This window comes from Biomphalaria glabrata, chromosome 8 (assembly GCF_947242115.1).
Source record: "Biomphalaria glabrata chromosome 8, xgBioGlab47.1, whole genome shotgun sequence".
NCBI classification, from domain to species: domain Eukaryota; kingdom Metazoa; phylum Mollusca; class Gastropoda; family Planorbidae; genus Biomphalaria; species Biomphalaria glabrata.
In genome coordinates this window covers 22,167,299-22,185,754 of record NC_074718.1, presented here as the reverse complement: position 1 = coordinate 22,185,754, position 18,456 = coordinate 22,167,299, and the positions used below count along the sequence as shown (strand labels likewise).

The window sequence follows — 18,456 nt, the reverse complement described above, 5'->3', positions numbered from 1 at the left end:
TAGATAAGTTTTCAGGTTTTTAGCATTTTTTAAAGTGTCTTATAAATTTGATGTTCAGAAACATTTGACGCAACGTCTTCTAACTTGAGATCTAAAGGCCTGTCATTGGAAGATATTAAAGTGTTGTGGATTTATACATTCGCTTAATCAGGATTCTTTCTCGGGCCGAATGTTAAAAATGGGCCTTTGTTAATCTAATTTTCATTAGTTATTAAAAGAAAAACGAAAGCTCTATAAATGTTATTAAGGAGGTATTCTTTTTTTAAAAGTATTTTTAGTCTTTTTTTTGTTGGTTTATTTTTCTGTCGTAACAGTTGGGAGGGAATTGTTAACGCACCAAAACTCTTGTCAGCTATGGATTGGTGCAGTTGGGTCGTGCACACTTTCTGCGCCATGCCAGTGTCATCATAACAATATTCAAATATAATGTTTGGTTATAATATCTCAGTCAGAGTTAGCCCCCTGCCTCCTCCTGAATGAGTCTACATAGGTATTTTCTTTTTCCACTTTACCGCACGTAACCGCCATTTTACGACATTCAATAAGTGTCTTCTGAAAAACCGTTAAATTAGGTCGCGGGTCTTCAGGCCAACTTTTTAAACAGGTGGAAGGGGATACGAGTTTTGTCATGCGTACTTCCGTCACAGAGAGAGAGAGAGAGAGAGAGAGAGAGATGCAGAAAGGGGGCTAGAAAAAAGGTAGACAACTAAGAGAACTGGAAGTAAGTTCTTTATCTGTAGAGTGTAGGCGGTGTAGACATTACTTAGTAGGCGGCACCAGCATATACCCCCCCCCTCAAACACACGTACACTCCCATGTGTAAGTTTCATTGATACTTAATATTTGACACAGGATCTCCTAACACAGTTTACTATGGACAAGGGAAGACGGAATGTGTATCAGAACTATCTAGGGTAAGTTCAAACGTACTTTAACTTCATTTAGTCTAGAAATACTTTCAACGTGACTATTTCCCTGAGATCTTATTTTGAAAGTGGCACCTAGATGTTCATATTAGACCTTAATTTTCTAACTTTGCATTTGCTGCTATTTGAAAATAGAAAATTTAACATTTTTTATACTAGAACTAACAACCTATTCCAACAGTAATATACCATTGCCTATTTCATGCAGCCTACTTAATAGCAACCTATTCCATGCACAGGATTCCAGACAACCTGTTTCAGGCAGCTTATTCCGGGCAACCTATTCCAGGCACTGAGAATTCAGGCAGTTTGTTTCCATGCACTTATATTCCAGACAACCTGTTGCAGGCAACCTATTCCAGGCAGACAATTCAATTTTTTCCATGCCTTTATATTCTAGGCAACCTGTTAGCAACCAACGCTAGCAGAAACAACCAAAAGAATGAACAACTTTCTTTTCCCACAAATCCTTCCTCGTCGGTTCTTTTCACGATGCCAACCTAAATAACTTCTAACGTTAATTCTAGGCAATCTAAATTAGGCAGCCCATTCAGCACAGCCCATGTATATAAAGTTAAAGGCAACTTTAAGAAATAAAACTTGATTACCAATATATATATATATATACCAACATATAAAACAACGGAAAAAAAAAAGAACACCACCATCGCTCAATGCAAATAAAGAGGAAATTCTATTAAAAAAAAAAATTCCCCCTGTCTTAAGGAGAACACGTTAAATAGCTATAAGATATTTCTGTACAAAGTTCAAAGTTTAAATTAGAAATAATAAATCTAACACCAAATGTATTAAAGCTTTTAGGCGTAGACCAAAATTTAGGATAAAATCTCAAGGAGATTAATGCACAATGATTTCCTGTTGATTGTATTTATTATTCTGTCATTCTTTACCACCTTGTTTGCAACTGGGTCATTGTAACGTAACTTTCAATTTTCAAATGGCAAGAGTGTCAGTTATAATATTGCCTTTTTAATTATAAATATTATTCTATTTGATTATTACCCATTTATGTTTTAATTGATCTTTATAACATGGGACGGTTGTTGTCTTTTTTTTTTTTTTTGGTATGTCATCATAGTAGGTCTAGTATTTATATTCGATATATAAATAATACAGACGTTACTTTATCAAAATACACTTCTGACTCTAATCGTGGGACAGTCTTTTTTCCCCTCCAACACATTAAAACACCATTAGCTTGTTACTTGTATACGAAAAGGCTTTGGCTTCAAAGTTTGTTGATCTATAGGTTCAATCCAAAGCGTGTTCAATACATGACCTCTGATCAGCTCCAGGCAACTGCTACTAATATAGATTGGTCTGCGTGTCGGTGTATAGATTTAAAGGGTGGAGAAAAGATAATAGCCGTCTATATCTGTTCCTTAAAATGGCTGTACTTGATGGTATATTTATGTGTTTTTTAAATATAAAATATATTGGAGGTCAACACACGACAGATAAACACACACACATACACACACTTCTACATGCACTCTGCACACGGACAAAGAAACTACTAAGCTTCACTGCCATTCAGTTCACACACCAGGAAATTGTGTTTGTGTGTGTGTGTTTTCAGTCCTTTAAAATTTACAATCATTGCATTGAAGGACTTACTGCTAGGAAAAGTGGAAGAGTTGGAAGGTACACGATGAAAGGGGGCAGGGCTGGGGAGTTTCATTGAAGGGAAAACAATTGTACTCATTTAGTGTGAATGTGTGTACAAAGTCGAGTTTCAGATTTTAACATAGTATATCAACTTCAATTCAATTTTAAGTTTAAGATTTATTTTCTGAATAGAAAAAAAACAGTTACAAAACATTTAGATACATATTGTCTTTATATTCAGAGATGCACATTGTCTTTACATTTAAACATACACATTGCTTTTAATTAGATCATCCAGTGATTCCTTTGAAGTCATTGGTAACGAGTTATATGTATTGAGTCATTTCTGTGAGTCGCTTTATTGAATTTTTGTTCTGGCACCTGAATTACGGATTATTTTTTTTTACATTGCCTCTATTCAACTAACAACCTCATGTAGGAACCTGGACGCTGATGTTAAAAAAAAGCTCTAAACATTTTCTAGAAAATTTAACAGAAAAGAATTACTATCTTCCCCACAGGTTAAAAATCGAATTTGACAGCTATCATTTTTCAAGAAAAAAATAATAAATTGAAATTTTGACTAGAAATCTAGATTTAGGTATATATCCAACATCGGTTTTGAAAAAGAACTACCCCGTTTTTTAAAGGAATTTCCAAATGTAAGGGTTTATTGATTCAAGCATGATTCAAGAGTTTAGTAATATAATGTTCAGGATATATTTGCGCATCGTCTTCCAAGTCTAGATATATATATTTATGACTAGACTATTATGACGTGTACTAAATCTATACCATCGTTTAACCAGGATTCCTTCTCGTGGAGAATGGGTATGGGGAGAGTAGAAAATGTTTCAGTTTTGTAATAATCTAACATTCCTTATTGAAGAGAAAAACAGCCACTCTATAAGTTGGTTAAGTGAGGTATTGTCTTTTGTAAAACGTATTTTAAATTGTTTCTTATTCCATAGAGAATTAGAAAGTCATGAGTTTCTGTTGGCATGATCACGTAATGTCATGAGTTTCTGTTGGCATGATCACGTAATGTCATGAGTTTCTGTTGGCATGATCACATAATGTCATGAGTTTCTGTTGGCATGATCACGTAATGTCATGAGTTTCTGTTGGCATGATCACATAATGTCATGAGTTTCTGTTGGCATGATCACATAATGTCATGAGTTTCTGTTGGCATGATCATGTAATGTCATGAGTTTCTGTTGGCATGATCACGTAATGTCATGAGTTTCTGTTGGCATGATCACATAATGTCATGAGTTTCTGTTGGCATGATCACGTAATGTCATGAGTTTCTGTTGGCATGATCACGTAATGTCATGAGTTTCTGTTGGCATGATCACGTAATGTCATGAGTTTCTGTTGGCATGATCACGTAATGTCATGAGTTTCTGTTGGCATGATCACATAATGTCATGAGTTTCTGTTTTCATGATCACATAATGTCATGAGTTTCTGTTGGCATGATCACATAATGTCATGAGTTTCTGTTGGCATGATCACATAATGTCATGAGTTTCTGTTGGCATGATCACATAATGTCATGAATTTCTGTTGGCATGATCACATAATGTCATCTATGTGTTTTGGTTTTAATTGTTGGTGGGTTTTTTATTTAGTAGGTATATGTCTGTTCATCTGTGTCATGTTGATGTGTGTCATATTTATGTGGAGGTATGCGTATTTACTTTTCACTAAGTATTTATTTAGTGTGAGTGTATCGGAGCATATGTATCATATTATGTATGCGTATGTATCTTTGTGTGTGTGTATATGTGTTCCGTTGTGACAATGTATTTGTTTCGTGACATAAGAACGAACGTCTCACTGTCACATAAACGGCATGAAATCACGTGATACTTCTCTAGCAAATAAATACGCATGCCACAAATGTACACAGTATATTAAGACACAAAAGAAGTTGTAATAGACTCAGTCAAACCTCGTGTTATAATAGACAGACAAACCTCGTGTTGTAATAGACTCAGTCAAACCTCGTGTTGTAATAGACTCAGTCAAACCTCGTGTTGTAATAGACTAAGTTTAACCTAGTGTTGCAATAGACTTTGATTAACTTTGTGTTTTAATAGACTCAGCCTCGTGTTGTTATAGACTTAGTTTAATCTCGTGTTGCAATAGACTCAGCTGAACTTTGTGTTGTAAAAGACTCGTTAAACCCTGTGTTGTAGTAGACCCACTTTAATCTTGTGTTAAAGTAAACTCAGCTTAACCTCGTGCTGCAGCAGACTCATTTAAACCTCGTGTTGTAATAGACATCCGAAATACAATGGCTAGATCTGCATAAGATGTGGCATAATATGCAGGTCGCAACTGGGTTTGCGAAATACTGATCTCAGTTAACCTTTATAGGAAAAGGAAAAACAAGAAAAACAAAAAAAAATACATTTTTAACAAGAAAAATATTTTATAAATTATATTTAAAAACAAACAAACAAAACCTCCGTTACTAAACTTCAACATAATAAAAATAATGTAAAAAAAATTAATAAACAATTTCTAGTTCCATCCGGGTATCTATCTATCTTGGCAAGCAAAAACAACAACAACAACAAATCATTTCTAGCATGTCCTCAAAATCAGACAGATTGACAGCTCAAGTTTCCAATCGGTCAATTCATGATCAGTATTGTAGCAGAGGCCGCCTACGAGCTGAGATAACACAAAATAACATCGACATCTTGTTCGTGTTGTTCGGGAGATTAGACTTAAAAATTTACACTTTTTTTGAGTACATTAGTGAAGGGATGAAGTTTAAGTCAGAAAACAAATGTTTGTCCAGTAGTCCGCCTTCCTCTCCCTACTCACTGCTCTTAGACTCCTCGTTGATTCAAGAAACTTCCACCTCCCACTTTTTTTGTCCATGCTATATTCTCTACACAGCGCTCCTAGAGTCTATTCAAGAAGGATTTCCTGCACCCAGATGCCCCTGTAGTTTGAAAGGAACATAATTTTGGCCTCGCCTAAAGCCTGACAGTTTCACTTCTGATTCCTTCCTCCGTCACTAATAATCTTCTTCAGTCAGTCCCTTCTTTGTCCTATTCGTTTAGTCTTGCACTTGACAGTGTTGGTGATAGCACTGCTAGAGACAGAAAACAAAATCTCATTTAGTGTAGGCGTGACAGGTCATTTTAAATCCTATTTCATTTGAGTCATTATATATAGGTTTGAATTAAATCGGTAATTTCTTTAATTCATTAAAAAATGGCATGGTAAAATTTTGAATTACATCAAAGTTTGAATATTAAAAACAAATAAAAAATGTATTGGCCAACTAATACCTTATGGCAAAGAGAAAAAAACCTGGCTAATTCAAATACAACGTAATAAAGAGAAATAATTAAACAAAACAAATGTGTGTCCCACTAAGATGTAGCCTATTATTGTATCAAATGTTTTGAGATATTCTTTGAGAAAGGTCGAAGTTGGTTTCTAAGATGTCTGTCTGTATGTCATGTTTAGATCTGTAAAACTAAAACATTAACAAGAAATAAATGAATTTTTTTTACAAATAGACAATAGCTCTTTACGAATAGACAATACCTCCTTTACAAATAGACAATACCTCCTTTACAAATAGACAATACCTCCTTTACAAATAGACAATACCTCCTTTACAAATAGACAATACCTCCTTTACAAATAGACAATACCTCCTTTACAAATAGACAATACCTCCTTTACAAATAGACAATACCTCCTTTACACCACTTTCTTCTCTTCGAAAATGAATGTTAGAATTTAAAAGTTAACAGGATGTATAGGTCTACTTGACTTTATAATATCTCAATGTTAGGCCTTATAGATCTCGTGTTAGAAGACGATGCGCAAAGTATTTATAAAGATTAATTCTTGAAGGAATGCGGAAATACCCGAAGTCCGTTCAAGATATTTTCTAGTTCTGTAGCCAAATTTATTGTGAATTCTCCTGTTCATATAGTCTCTCCTGTTTTGCTTTTCTCTACTGTTAATAGTTGTAAAAATGGTGTATTTTTATGAAAAAAAACAACAACTGCTTTTATAGTTTATTAAAAGAAAGTTACTCTTTCAGAAAGAAAATAAATTGGACGTTGAGTCAGAATTTCAAAGATCTAAATTATCATGATATTGCATTTTCATATCTTTTTTAGATTTTACAATCTAAACGGACGGACGAACAGACAGACCACGCAAAACTAATAACAACTGTTTACTTTTCAGGGGCCGCTAAAAATAATTATCAATAATTTCAAAATCAAAACTCTTTTTTTTTTTTCAAAAAATGTCATTCAAGAACTAGCATTAAAAACATTTGATTATAAAATTAAATCGATCCATAGAATGTTTCGTTCCAATAAGACTATTAACTATGTTCAGTGGATCCATTAAAATTAGGCATTGCTAATGGTCATTGTCTTTTAATACTTTTAACATAAAAAACAATCACTATAACATTGCTTATTACCCATTAGGTTTACCTGTTACAAAGCCATTCTTACAAAGAAGTCGACTACTATGGTCTTTTGACTAAATTTAGATCTAGTACTCAGATTAAACACTGCGTCCGTCTATCTATCCACCAATCGCATTCCCAAGTATTGTTGACTTATGTCACTAGTGTTAAGTTACCTGACATTTCTTTCACTGGTGTCTTGTTACCTTCACATCTACACGTAAAGACATTTGTATTTTTGGTTGACGTAGACACTTGGATTTGAAAGAGGATTGAAAGATGTCTGGCTACCTGGTTCCTACATTTTCTTGTATAAATTGTATAATTGTAAAAAACTCATCTTTTTGAAGAATATATTGAACTGTCAACATAGATGAAATAACAACCGAAGAGGGTCATGTACTACAGCGGACTACAAGATGTTCACGAACAAGGATTCGGGTTTCTTGTACGCAGTAACTACTGTGTTGCAAACTGTTACCCTAAATCAAGTCTCATTTCCTTACCTTTAAATAAGGACATTCTTGTACTAGGAGCCTGGAATGCTAAGTAGGAAGCGACTCCTACAAAACCTGGCAAGGAACATGGAAGATACAGTAATCTGTCAACTATTGAGCGAGGTCTACCACAATTAGAATTTGCGAAGTACATTAATCTCATTATGGTCTGGCAGGAACCGAAAAGAGGTAGCTGACTTAGTGATGCGCATAGATTTCCGCCGCTATTCAAATCAATGCCGAAAAAAAATATGACCAACAGAAAACAAGGATTTAGCTTACGTCTCACGTGAAGGAACCAAACCTGAATTACTACAATATGGAAAGATAAAAGCATAGCTCTCGACACTAAAATCAGGCTGATGCGCTCCCTGGTCATGGCCACCTTCTTGCATGCTTGCAATGTCTTGGACGCTGAATGCAGAGTTAGAGAGTAAGATCCTAGCAATGGAATTGAGATGCTACAGAAAAATTCTAGGTATCACATACAAAGACCACATCAGACGAAAAGATTAGAGACAGGATTAGTACAGTGAATGGACCCCACGATGACCTGCTAACTACTGTCAAAAAAAACGCAAAATAAAACTCTAAGGTCATAACACAAGGTCTTTAGGGCTCGCAAAGACCTTCTTCTAGGGAAAAGTTCAAGAAAAAAGAAAAAGAAGTAGACAGGCAAAGCGAGGGGAGCACAACATAAAATAATAGATGAGCCAGTCATTGAAAGAGATTCTATTCAAAGCAATTGACATAGAGGAATGGAGAAAGACGGTTGACAGATCTTGTGTCTAACAGACTAAGGGATAGGTGAAGAGATGAAGGTGAAGATATTTAACTCATCCAAATAAAAAAATTGTCTGGTAATTACAAAAATGTTTAGCTGTTTTAAAATCATTTCATCTTCCATATTAAAAAAATAAATAAATAAATTGAAAACTGACCATGACACAGTCTTTATGTACTATATAGGAAAAATAAGATTACTGGTTATAGGCGTTACATCCGTTCTGTCGACAAACTTAGATTTGACTATTTACTTGTATAACGTACCACTAAAACATGGCAGTGCTACGTCCGTTGTATGTACCGTTAGTATAAAGTTTGAGTCTAAGTCTCAGTTAAGTTTCACTTTCATGTTATTGACAGAATCCTCCACAAGAGTAAAGATGTCATGGCTGGTATACACAGAGTGGAGCATTAAGTCCAACTATCACACACACATACACACACACATAGTCTACATTGCTACCTGTTGACTTAGTGTAGCCAGACTTACTGTCTAGATATCTCGTACATGCCCTCATGAATATACATGGAGTCTAAAAACGAGACGGTCTATAAAGTTGACATGATAAAAATCTATATTAGATGTTCGAGGTTTCCAAACATCATTTAAAGTGACAACCTTTTTTTATGTCACGTCATCACTGCCACATGACCACTGTCAGATGATCACAGTCAAGTGACTTCTGCCGCAGTATTTCTGTCTCGTCGTATTGACTAAAAGATGAAATAGATCCTTTGGTTGCCATAGAAGATTAGATCTTGTGCAGTATTTTTAAACTGGGTTTTGTAGTTGAGAGGCCAAAACCGCTTATATAAGGCTAGGTCACATAACAAGGGAGCTTGAGTTCGAATCCCGACACCAGTTTGTTGAACGTCTTCAAGCAGCTCACTAAGCCTTCTCTAAGTTGCGCTCAACAAAAAGTATTTTGTACATTGTATTTCTTTAATGTTTATTTTATCAGCGTTCATATTTGTTTGTTTTGACAAAACATTTATTCAAGTCAGAACTTCATGGAGGGTGAAGGAACCTGGGGAGACGCTGATCCCAGAAACGGCTCAAACGATTTTCCTAGAAATTTAACAGTTGAGAAAACAGTTTATCGCTGAGAACAAGAATTACTAGCTCGTTGGCCACATTAGAAAATTCTAGTTTGAACGTTATATTTTTTAAAAGTAAAAAAAACAATAAGTAAATGTAAATTAAGCTTGAGAACTAGACGTAGATCTAGAGCCAACATCGGTTTTGAAAGGACTATCGCGTTCTTAAAAGGACTATCGCTTTCGAGATTTTCCAGATGTATGGCTTTATTGATTCATGAGTTTAATAAATTTATTGAAAGATGATGTAAGCTTTGCTTAATTTTTAGGTAAATCTAATATAGATTACATCTAGATAGTAGATCTAGAACTACATCTAGATACTAGAGCTAGAACTACTTGTAGATCTAGACTGAATCTTAAGAGTTCTAAATGGTTCGATACCCGGTTTGAACTAAACATTTTTAAAATTAATTGTTTGACTAATGTATTCTATTTGAAGTTCTACAATGGTCCCGGGATTGTCTTTTGAAACATGTAGTTTTGGTTACGTTTGTCTTGTTTATCAAAAAAAAAAAATTGCCTTCTATTTTATAAATAAACGTGTGAGTAGACCTACTTGCATTTTCCAAAAAAGAAGAAAATGCTAATGATTTTTTCTGAATGCGGATAATGCATGAGTGTCTGACATGTGCGTAGCCAAGGGAGGGGGTCGGGGTTGAACCCTTCTAGGCTCCATGTATAAAGTAACTCTACGAGAAAAGCAGCAACAGCCTGATAAAATCTAAAGCAGAAGCTTGAGACCATATACACATCAGGGGAGTTTTGAGGTTCAACCACCCCCTTAAGAATACTAAAGCAAAATTACAATAACAGAATTCCATGAGCAATACGGGGGGGGGGTTGTGGTTTAACCTATACCCCAACTAAAGTCGCTGAGATCTACTATTCAAGTAAATCTACGAGAATTCAAGCAAAAGACTAAGAAAAAAGCAAACTACCGTCACCAAATTCCATGGCAGGGGTTTGATGTTCAAACTACCGTCACCAAATTCAATGACAGTGGTTTGATGTTCAAACTACCGTCACCAAAGTCCATGGCAGGGATTTGATGTTCAAACTACCGTCACCAAATTCAATGACAGTGGTTTGATGTTCAAAGTACCGTCACCAAAGTCCTTCGCAAGGGTTTGATGTTTAAACTACCGTCACCAAATTCAATGACAGTAGTTTGATGTTCAAACTACCGTCACCAAATTCAATGACAGTGGTTTGATGTTCAAACTACCGTTACCAAATTCAATGACAGTGGTTTGATGTTCAAACTACCGTCACCAAAGTCCATGGCAAGGGTTTGATGTTCAAACTATCGTCACCAAAGTCCATGACAAGGGTTTGATGTTTAAACTATCGTCACCAAATTCCATGGCAAGGGTTTGATGTTCAAACTACCGTCACCAAAGTCCATGGAAAGGGTTTGATGTTTAAACTACCGTCACCAAATTCCATGGCAAGGGTTTGATGTTCAAACTATCGTCACCGAAGTCCATTGCAAGGGTTTGATGTTCAAACTACGGTCACCAAATTCCATGGCAAGGGTTTGATGTTCAAACTATCGTCACCAAATTCCATGGCAAGGGTTTGATGTTTAAACTACCGTCACCAAATTCCATGGCAGGGGTTTGATGTTTAAACTATCGTCACCAAATTCCATGGCAGGGGTTTGATGTTTAAACTATCGTCACCAAATTCCATGGCAGGGGTTTGATGTTCAAACTATTGTCACCAAATTCCATGGCAAGGATTTGATGTTCAAACTACCGTCACCAAATTCCATGGCAGGGGTTTGATGTTCAAACTACCGTCACCAAATTCCATGGCAGGGGTTTGATGTTCAAACTATTGTCACCAAATTCCATGGCAGGGGTTTGATGTTCAAACTACCGTCACCAAAGTCCATGGCAAGGGTTTGATGTTCAAACTACCGTCACCAAAGTCCATGGCAAGGGTTTGATGTTCAAACTACCGTCACCAAAGTCCATGGCAAGGGTTTGATGTTCAAACTATCGTCACCAAAGTCCATGACAAGGGTTTGATGTTTAAACTATCGTCACCAAATTCCATGGCAAGGGTTTGATGTTCAAACTACCGTCACCAAAGTCCATGGAAAGGGTTTGATGTTTAAACTACCGTCACCAAATTCCATGGCAAGGGTTTGATGTTCAAACTATCGTCACCGAAGTCCATTGCAAGGGTTTGATGTTCAAACTACGGTCACCAAATTCCATGGCAAGGGTTTGATGTTCAAACTATCGTCACCAAATTCCATGGCAAGGGTTTGATGTTTAAACTACCGTCACCAAATTCCATGGCAGGGGTTTGATGTTTAAACTATCGTCACCAAATTCCATGGCAGGGGTTTGATGTTTAAACTATCGTCACCAAATTCCATGGCAGGGGTTTGATGTTCAAACTATTGTCACCAAATTCCATGGCAAGGATTTGATGTTCAAACTACCGTCACCAAATTCCATGGCAGGGGTTTGATGTTCAAACTACCGTCACCAAATTCCATGGCAGGGGTTTGATGTTCAAACTATTGTCACCAAATTCCATGGCAGGGGTTTGATGTTCAAACTACCGTCACCAAAGTCCATGGCAAGGGTTTGATGTTCAAACTACCGTCACCAAAGTCCATGGCAAGGGTTTGATGTTCAAACTACCGTCACCAAATTCAATGACAGTGGTTTGATGTTCAAACTACCGTCACCAAATTCCATGGCAAGGGTTTGATGTTCAAACTACCGTCACCAAATTCCATGGCAAGGGTTTGATGTTCAAACTACGGTCACCAAATTCCATGGCAAGGGTTTGATGTTCAAACTATTGTCACCAAATTCCATGGCAAGGGTTTGATGTTTAAACTACCGTCACCAAATTCCATGGCAGGGGTTTGATGTTCAAACTATCGTCACCAAATTCCATGGCAGGGGTTTGTCAATCTGACATTTTACTAACTTCAGAAATATTCTATTGTAGGCTACAAACAATTGTGCCCCTGAACGTGGTTGTGTGAGTACAAGTGGTTTCAAAACAAATGTTACTGAGAAACAGAGAAGTTGATATTAAAATTCACACCTCAGAAGTTTGGATGCGTCCAACATAAAAATATGTGTATGTATGTGTGAGCGTGTGTGTTTTTCTTTTATTAAGATTTTTATCTATATTATAGGTCAAAAGCAATTAGATTGCACATTTATTTATCTTTGGATATATTTGGGAGTACAGTATGTTCCTCTACAGATACTTGCATTTCCTCTATTTCAGGCTAGAACACAATGAGGTGACTCAGTGACTGCACTAGATTCAAGCTGACAAATCATGGCATTACAAAGATTGACAAGTATTATTCTGTTGTTGTCTGCATTGTGTCTCTCAACAAGACAGACAGTGGCTGTCAGGTAAAGATATAGAAACTTGTTATTTGTTTCACTACTTTACCTGTGCATGTTTTCAATAGGATGCATTACATTTAATTGTTGAGATTTAGACACACATGTTTCTTGTCGTTAGCAGAAATCTTTTTTCTCAATTTTGCATTAATATTTTAAAATTGTAATTTAATCATGAATCTTTGATTTGATTGTTGATACATATAAAATGCTTACGTGTTTCTGATGTCATATACAAAGCAATAAAACCTTATAATTGTCATTTCTAGTTCAGATGTAACCAGCAAGGTAATTTTAGATGTGAGCGTTTTAATTAGAATTTCAAGAAATTATCAAATGGTTTATTAGAAAATGAAAATAAATTCACTTAATAATCCATAGTAAAACTCTCGAAACTAAACTTTCTAGAAAACAGTTTGATTAAACAAGTGTCCGTGTCTTTTAATTGATCATTTATTTGGTTTAGGAATGCATCTGAAACAGACGGAGGTAAACCTTTAGGAACAGCATGGTTGGAATCCGGGACGGATAAAATGGGGCATCCATTGATATGTACTGTTTCTACACAGGAAGATCTCCATGAATTTATTGATATGGTAGGTGTAGTCATTTATTGGTGTGGTAGGTTGGTCATTGACATCGAAAACATTTGTTAGTAGGAATTTAAGTGTATAAATCCATAAACTTCTTAGATATGAATAACTCTAGGGTGGTTGTACTAACTGGCAACCCACAATTATTTGGCCAATGAAGTGAAAACTTCTTGTGACTGAATCAGATTAAGATGTGTATGGTTGATGATATTAATAATAATAATTTTACACAGCAAAGGACAACATTTCATAAAACATTTTAAAACTGTCAATAATGTCGATATGATCAAGAAATGTATAAAATGTATCATGGGCGTAGCCAGGATTTTTTTTCGGGGAGGGTTTTGGGGGGGGATTCCCCCCCCCGATCCCCCCCCCCCCCCGCGAAAATAAATTATATATATATATATATGTGTGTGTGTGTGTGTACATAATTAATCTTTATTACATTCTGACCCTTTCGGAAGACGTTTATTGTGTATTGTAGACTCCCCGCCCTTGCTAGCAAGGGGGTCTGGGGGAGTTCGCAATGCTCCCCCAGCGCGGGGCAAAGCCCCGCCGCCGAGCACTATTTCTGGTATTGAAAGCCAACAAAATGCATATTCTGAGGTATCTACAGTGCATTATCTTGCTATTAAAAAGTTTTATTTCACAAGCCTAATGTGCTATTCTTACTGACTTAGACCCTCTCGCGCCGTTCGGCGCATTTTCCGGCAAGCTGTTTCCGCAACTCTTATTTTGCGTAATTCATTTTGTCGGAAAACATGTCCTGCAAAACCTCATGCGACGCTCTGTCACAACCTTACTAAGGATTCGACTCCCAGTTCGGCATATGATATCTTTGATTTAGACCCGATCTCCATGACTGACTCCTAAAATCTGTCTTAGCCATCTTTGTTGAGACACATTTAATGATTTTCAATTTCGGCAGAAGACTATTCACATTTAATTAATGGAGCCCAAGCCACTGGTAGAAATATGTAACCTCTCTTGATTACGCTCTTGGAATTACATGCCTGTACTTCGCTTTAGATTTTATATCGAAAAGGAAAGTTTTTTCGTCAAATCATCTGTTGAGGGGTTTTAAACTAAAAAATCTCTGTTTTTTTTTGTTTGTTTTGTTTTTAATTTAAAACCCCATTAAGCTACGATCATAGAATTTGGTGACTGTAGTTTGCTTTAAAATAATATTGAAGAGAGAGGTTTTCAACTCTAAACGCTCTGTAGGGAAATTTTAAACTCAAAACCATCTGGAGGGGTTTTAAACTTTAAAGAAAAAGCCATCTGGAGGAGGGGGATTTAAACTCAAAACCCCTTTGGCTACGCTCATAGATTTTATAGTGTGTAATTTGCTTTTTTTTTACATTGAAGAGGTACTTTTTAGCTTCAAACCACAACTGGAAGGGGGAGGGGGGTTAAACTCAAAACCCCTTTTGCTACGCTCATAGAATTTTGAGTGTGTAATTTGCTTTTTTGATATTGAAGGGGGTTTTAAACTCAAAGCCCCCTGGTAGAGGGATCTGTATCTCAAAACCCCCTGATAGGGGTTTTTAAAATCTCAAAACCCACTGATAGGGGTTTTTAAAATCTCAAAACCCCATGGTAGGGGGATTTAAACTCAAAACCCGCTGGAAGAGGGTTTTTAACTCAAAACTGCCTCGGCTGTGCTGTGGTAAGTGATGATTTAGTATTAAAATCTCACCTAAAATAAACAAAATGAAAGCAAAAATCAGTCACTTAATTCCGTCCCCCCACTGCGAGGGGGGGGGGATTTCATTTCGGGAGGGGTTTGAACCCCAAGAACCCCCCCCCCTGGCTACGCCTATGAAATGTATACTTCAAAATAAAATGGCCTGAGTAGTGTTCACAACACAGATATGTCCTGAAGCGTCGCCGCATCATATCTCCAGTGAATCCCCACATACTAAATACTGTCCAGGTTCTTTATAAAAATAATAGTAGCCTAATTCAAGATATCTACCTAGGTAAAGATTATTAAAGAATTTTAGACAACCCTAGCCATAAAAGCTGAAGAAATAGAAACCAATGTACTGTTACTGCCTCTCCAGCCTCAAAGCCACTTTGTCTACTCTCTTGGAATGGCTGTATGTCAAACCGTAGCTTTGTTTGTATTGGAAAGGGGATTTTAACATTTAGTGGAATTTTGTGGCTAGTTATCTCTCAGTATTTATTTGAAAAAGATATGTAAGTGTGGAATGAGGGGTAAACTCGAAACACCTATTTAGCTACTTTCATGATATTTAGTGACTTTAGCTTTGCTTTTCTTTTTATTGGAATGGGTTTTAACCTCACAATCCTTTCGGCTACTTTGTACAGTTCAGTTAATGAAGTTTTCCTCTAAGTTTGTATTATCGTGGAGGGTGTGAGGGTTAAATTCACCCCCCCCCCATGGCTATACACTCATGGAATTAGATGACTGCAATTTGCTTTATTTTTAACTAACCACCCTTTAACTAACCTTTAAACTCAAAACACTATGTAGGGGGTTTAAACTCAAAAGCGTCTCTCATAGATTTTTGTGACTATCGTTCGCTTTAGTTTTATATGAAAGATGACGTTTAAAACTCTTAAAACCCTCTAGAGCGGATTTTAAACTACAAAACTTCTGGAGGGGGGGCTTAAACTCATAACTCCCCCCAGGCTACGCACATAGCATTAGGTGACTGTCATTGGCCTTGCGTGTTTTTTTTTTATTGAAGAGAGGGTTTTAACATGAAAACCCCATGGAGGGGGATTTTAAACTCAAAACCTTCTGAAGGGGGGTTTTAAACTGGAAACCCCTATTGGCTGCGTTCATGAAATTCTTTGACTGTAGTTTGCTTTAGTTTTTTTATTGAAGAAGGGATTTTTAACCTCAACCTTTCCACTCCTTCTGCAGCGATGGTAGAAATGATGGATAAGCATTAAAATCCAACGTCCAATATGAAAAATTAAGCAATTAAACAAAACTAAAGTCACAAAATTCCACTTCTATTTCAGAGGGGAGGAGATTGAAGCCCGGCTAGTCCCATGAACCTATATAGTAAAACATATAACTTGTTTGTTCATTAAGTTCAACATTACGAGCTAAATAAACATAGAATCTAAATAGTTCATTAAATGATTTCTATACAATAGGATGCACCATTGTCTTATTTTGTCTTGAGAAAGTTGTGCTCAGTATTGTATGTGCCCATGACTTTCACATTACATTGCAATATGAGAATCCAGTAATGATTAGGCCTACAGTCAAATTTGTGTTTAGCCTAAAAGCAAATCAAAGATCTCGTAGAGCGAACTGTACCAGACTTTGTGTCAATATGTTTTCACCTCAAGTGTCAGTTGTGTAAGATAATCTAGCGACACTAGCATGCACACTTGAAACGCTAGATTGTATTACACACTGACTAGCGTCAACGGAAATGATTTACGCCATGTATTACGACTTGTAAATCTTTCACTTGCTACCTGCATGAAAGAAACAGCTTAATACTGAGAACAGTCCACAACATAATGTACTGTAACTTTGGATATGTATGTTATCTAACGCTATGTTGATTTATATGTGCATACTTTACCAAATGGGGAATCTCGCTATCTGGATGTACTGCACAGTTTTATGCAATGAAATCATATGATTAACATAATATAACCTAAACTGAATCTAATTAATACAGGGCCTTTAAAGATGTGATCTAGGTCTTGCAATTAACAAGTGACTATTTGAACCAAAACCTTAATGTTAACATTTCAGCTTCTCACATCTATGGGCTAAACAATCAACTTTCATGTAATTTCATTTTCTCTACCCGATAAGAGCTAAATTTTAAAAAATATGATTCATTCAAACAATAACTATAGTACAATACTTTGTTCCCAAAATCTATATTTCGAATGATTTTGATAGAACTTGTGTATTTGCAGACTACCAAAGTCCATGGTGAACTATAATCTAATGTTAGAACAATATGATGAACGTGGACCATTGCTACAACTAACAACTTGTTCTTTTGTTTCAGAGTGAAGATAGAGAGAAGGCCACGTTGTTTGAGTTCCATATTACACTCAGGAACTACACGTTCAACCCGTTCAGTAACGTGACAGGATTGCACTTTAAAGTTGGTAGCTTTCATTGTGGGGTAGATAAGTAGAACAAATGACTTTGACTGTTCAGTCCAAAATAAGTTTCAAAAGGAAAAGTCAAGAATGATGAATAGATATTTAGTTGAGAGAAAGAGAGAGAATAGATCGTGAGCTGTGAGGTTGTGAAGCGACTTTACTCTGACACCTTCGTTCTTTATTTAGGGTCTTCTCTTAACGTGAATGGCCTGAGTAGGTTCACAACACACATATGTCCTGAAGCGTCGCTGCATCGCTACACGTCATTCGTCATGGATGAACGCTCGCCTAGCGCTGGCCTTTATAATCTACGTCAGCTAATCCGAGACTAGTCGTTATAGTAGGCCTCAACACTGACCTGTGACGTCACAGCCTGTGGGCGATGGGGACTAATAAATATGTACGATGTAGCAAGGAGCTATTGGTCTTTACTGCCCACAGGTTGCGACGTTGCAGGTCAGTGTTCAGACCTTCTATGATGATTGGTCTCGGTTAATCACACGATTACCTCTCTCCGCGTCGACACTAGTTATAAAAATATATCTTACGATTGTGAATTACACATAAGTGCAAAGTAATAATAATGATAATATAAATAATAATCTTTATTGTCCGTAAGGAAATTTGTCTTACAATTTGTGCATTGTACCAAATAAAAAATTATAACTTTAAAAAAAAATGTACATTCACACCAGACTCACTCATAATTTACATGTGAAAAGTTAATATCAGATTGTTGCTATTTAATGATTTTATTTCAAAAACACATTTAACTTTTTTGTGGATGTTTGGGGCACACAAAATGTACGTTCCTACTATAACCCAGTTTTTCTTTAACATTCCATTTGAAATTAACATCTGAAAATTAAAACTTAGTCAATGATTGAATTGCTAAGTGAGCAAAGGAGTTACTTTGTGTGTGTGTGCTTTTGTGATCCGTGTTTTGTA

General features: G+C 36.3%; 1 protein-coding gene across 5 annotated transcripts in view; it reads left to right on the top strand.

Annotated features, from left to right (window-relative positions):
• LOC106079075 (uncharacterized) overlaps positions 1-18,456 on the top strand; it is a 49,472-nt gene that overhangs the window by 16,409 nt on the left and 14,607 nt on the right. Inside the window, exons 1-5 of one of the 5 annotated variants that reach the window (XM_056038412.1) lie at positions 630-721; positions 853-914; positions 12,672-12,805; positions 13,263-13,392; positions 17,409-17,507. In XM_056038412.1, the coding sequence (XP_055894387.1) occupies positions 12,726-12,805; positions 13,263-13,392; positions 17,409-17,507 (309 nt within the window). In that variant the 5' untranslated portion in view covers positions 630-721; positions 853-914; positions 12,672-12,725. Of the gene's footprint in view, positions 1-629; positions 915-12,671; positions 12,806-13,262; positions 13,393-17,408; positions 17,508-18,456 lie in introns of those variants that run through there. The other 4 variants (XM_056038414.1, XM_056038416.1, XM_056038413.1 and 1 more) reach the window with 4 other exon arrangements.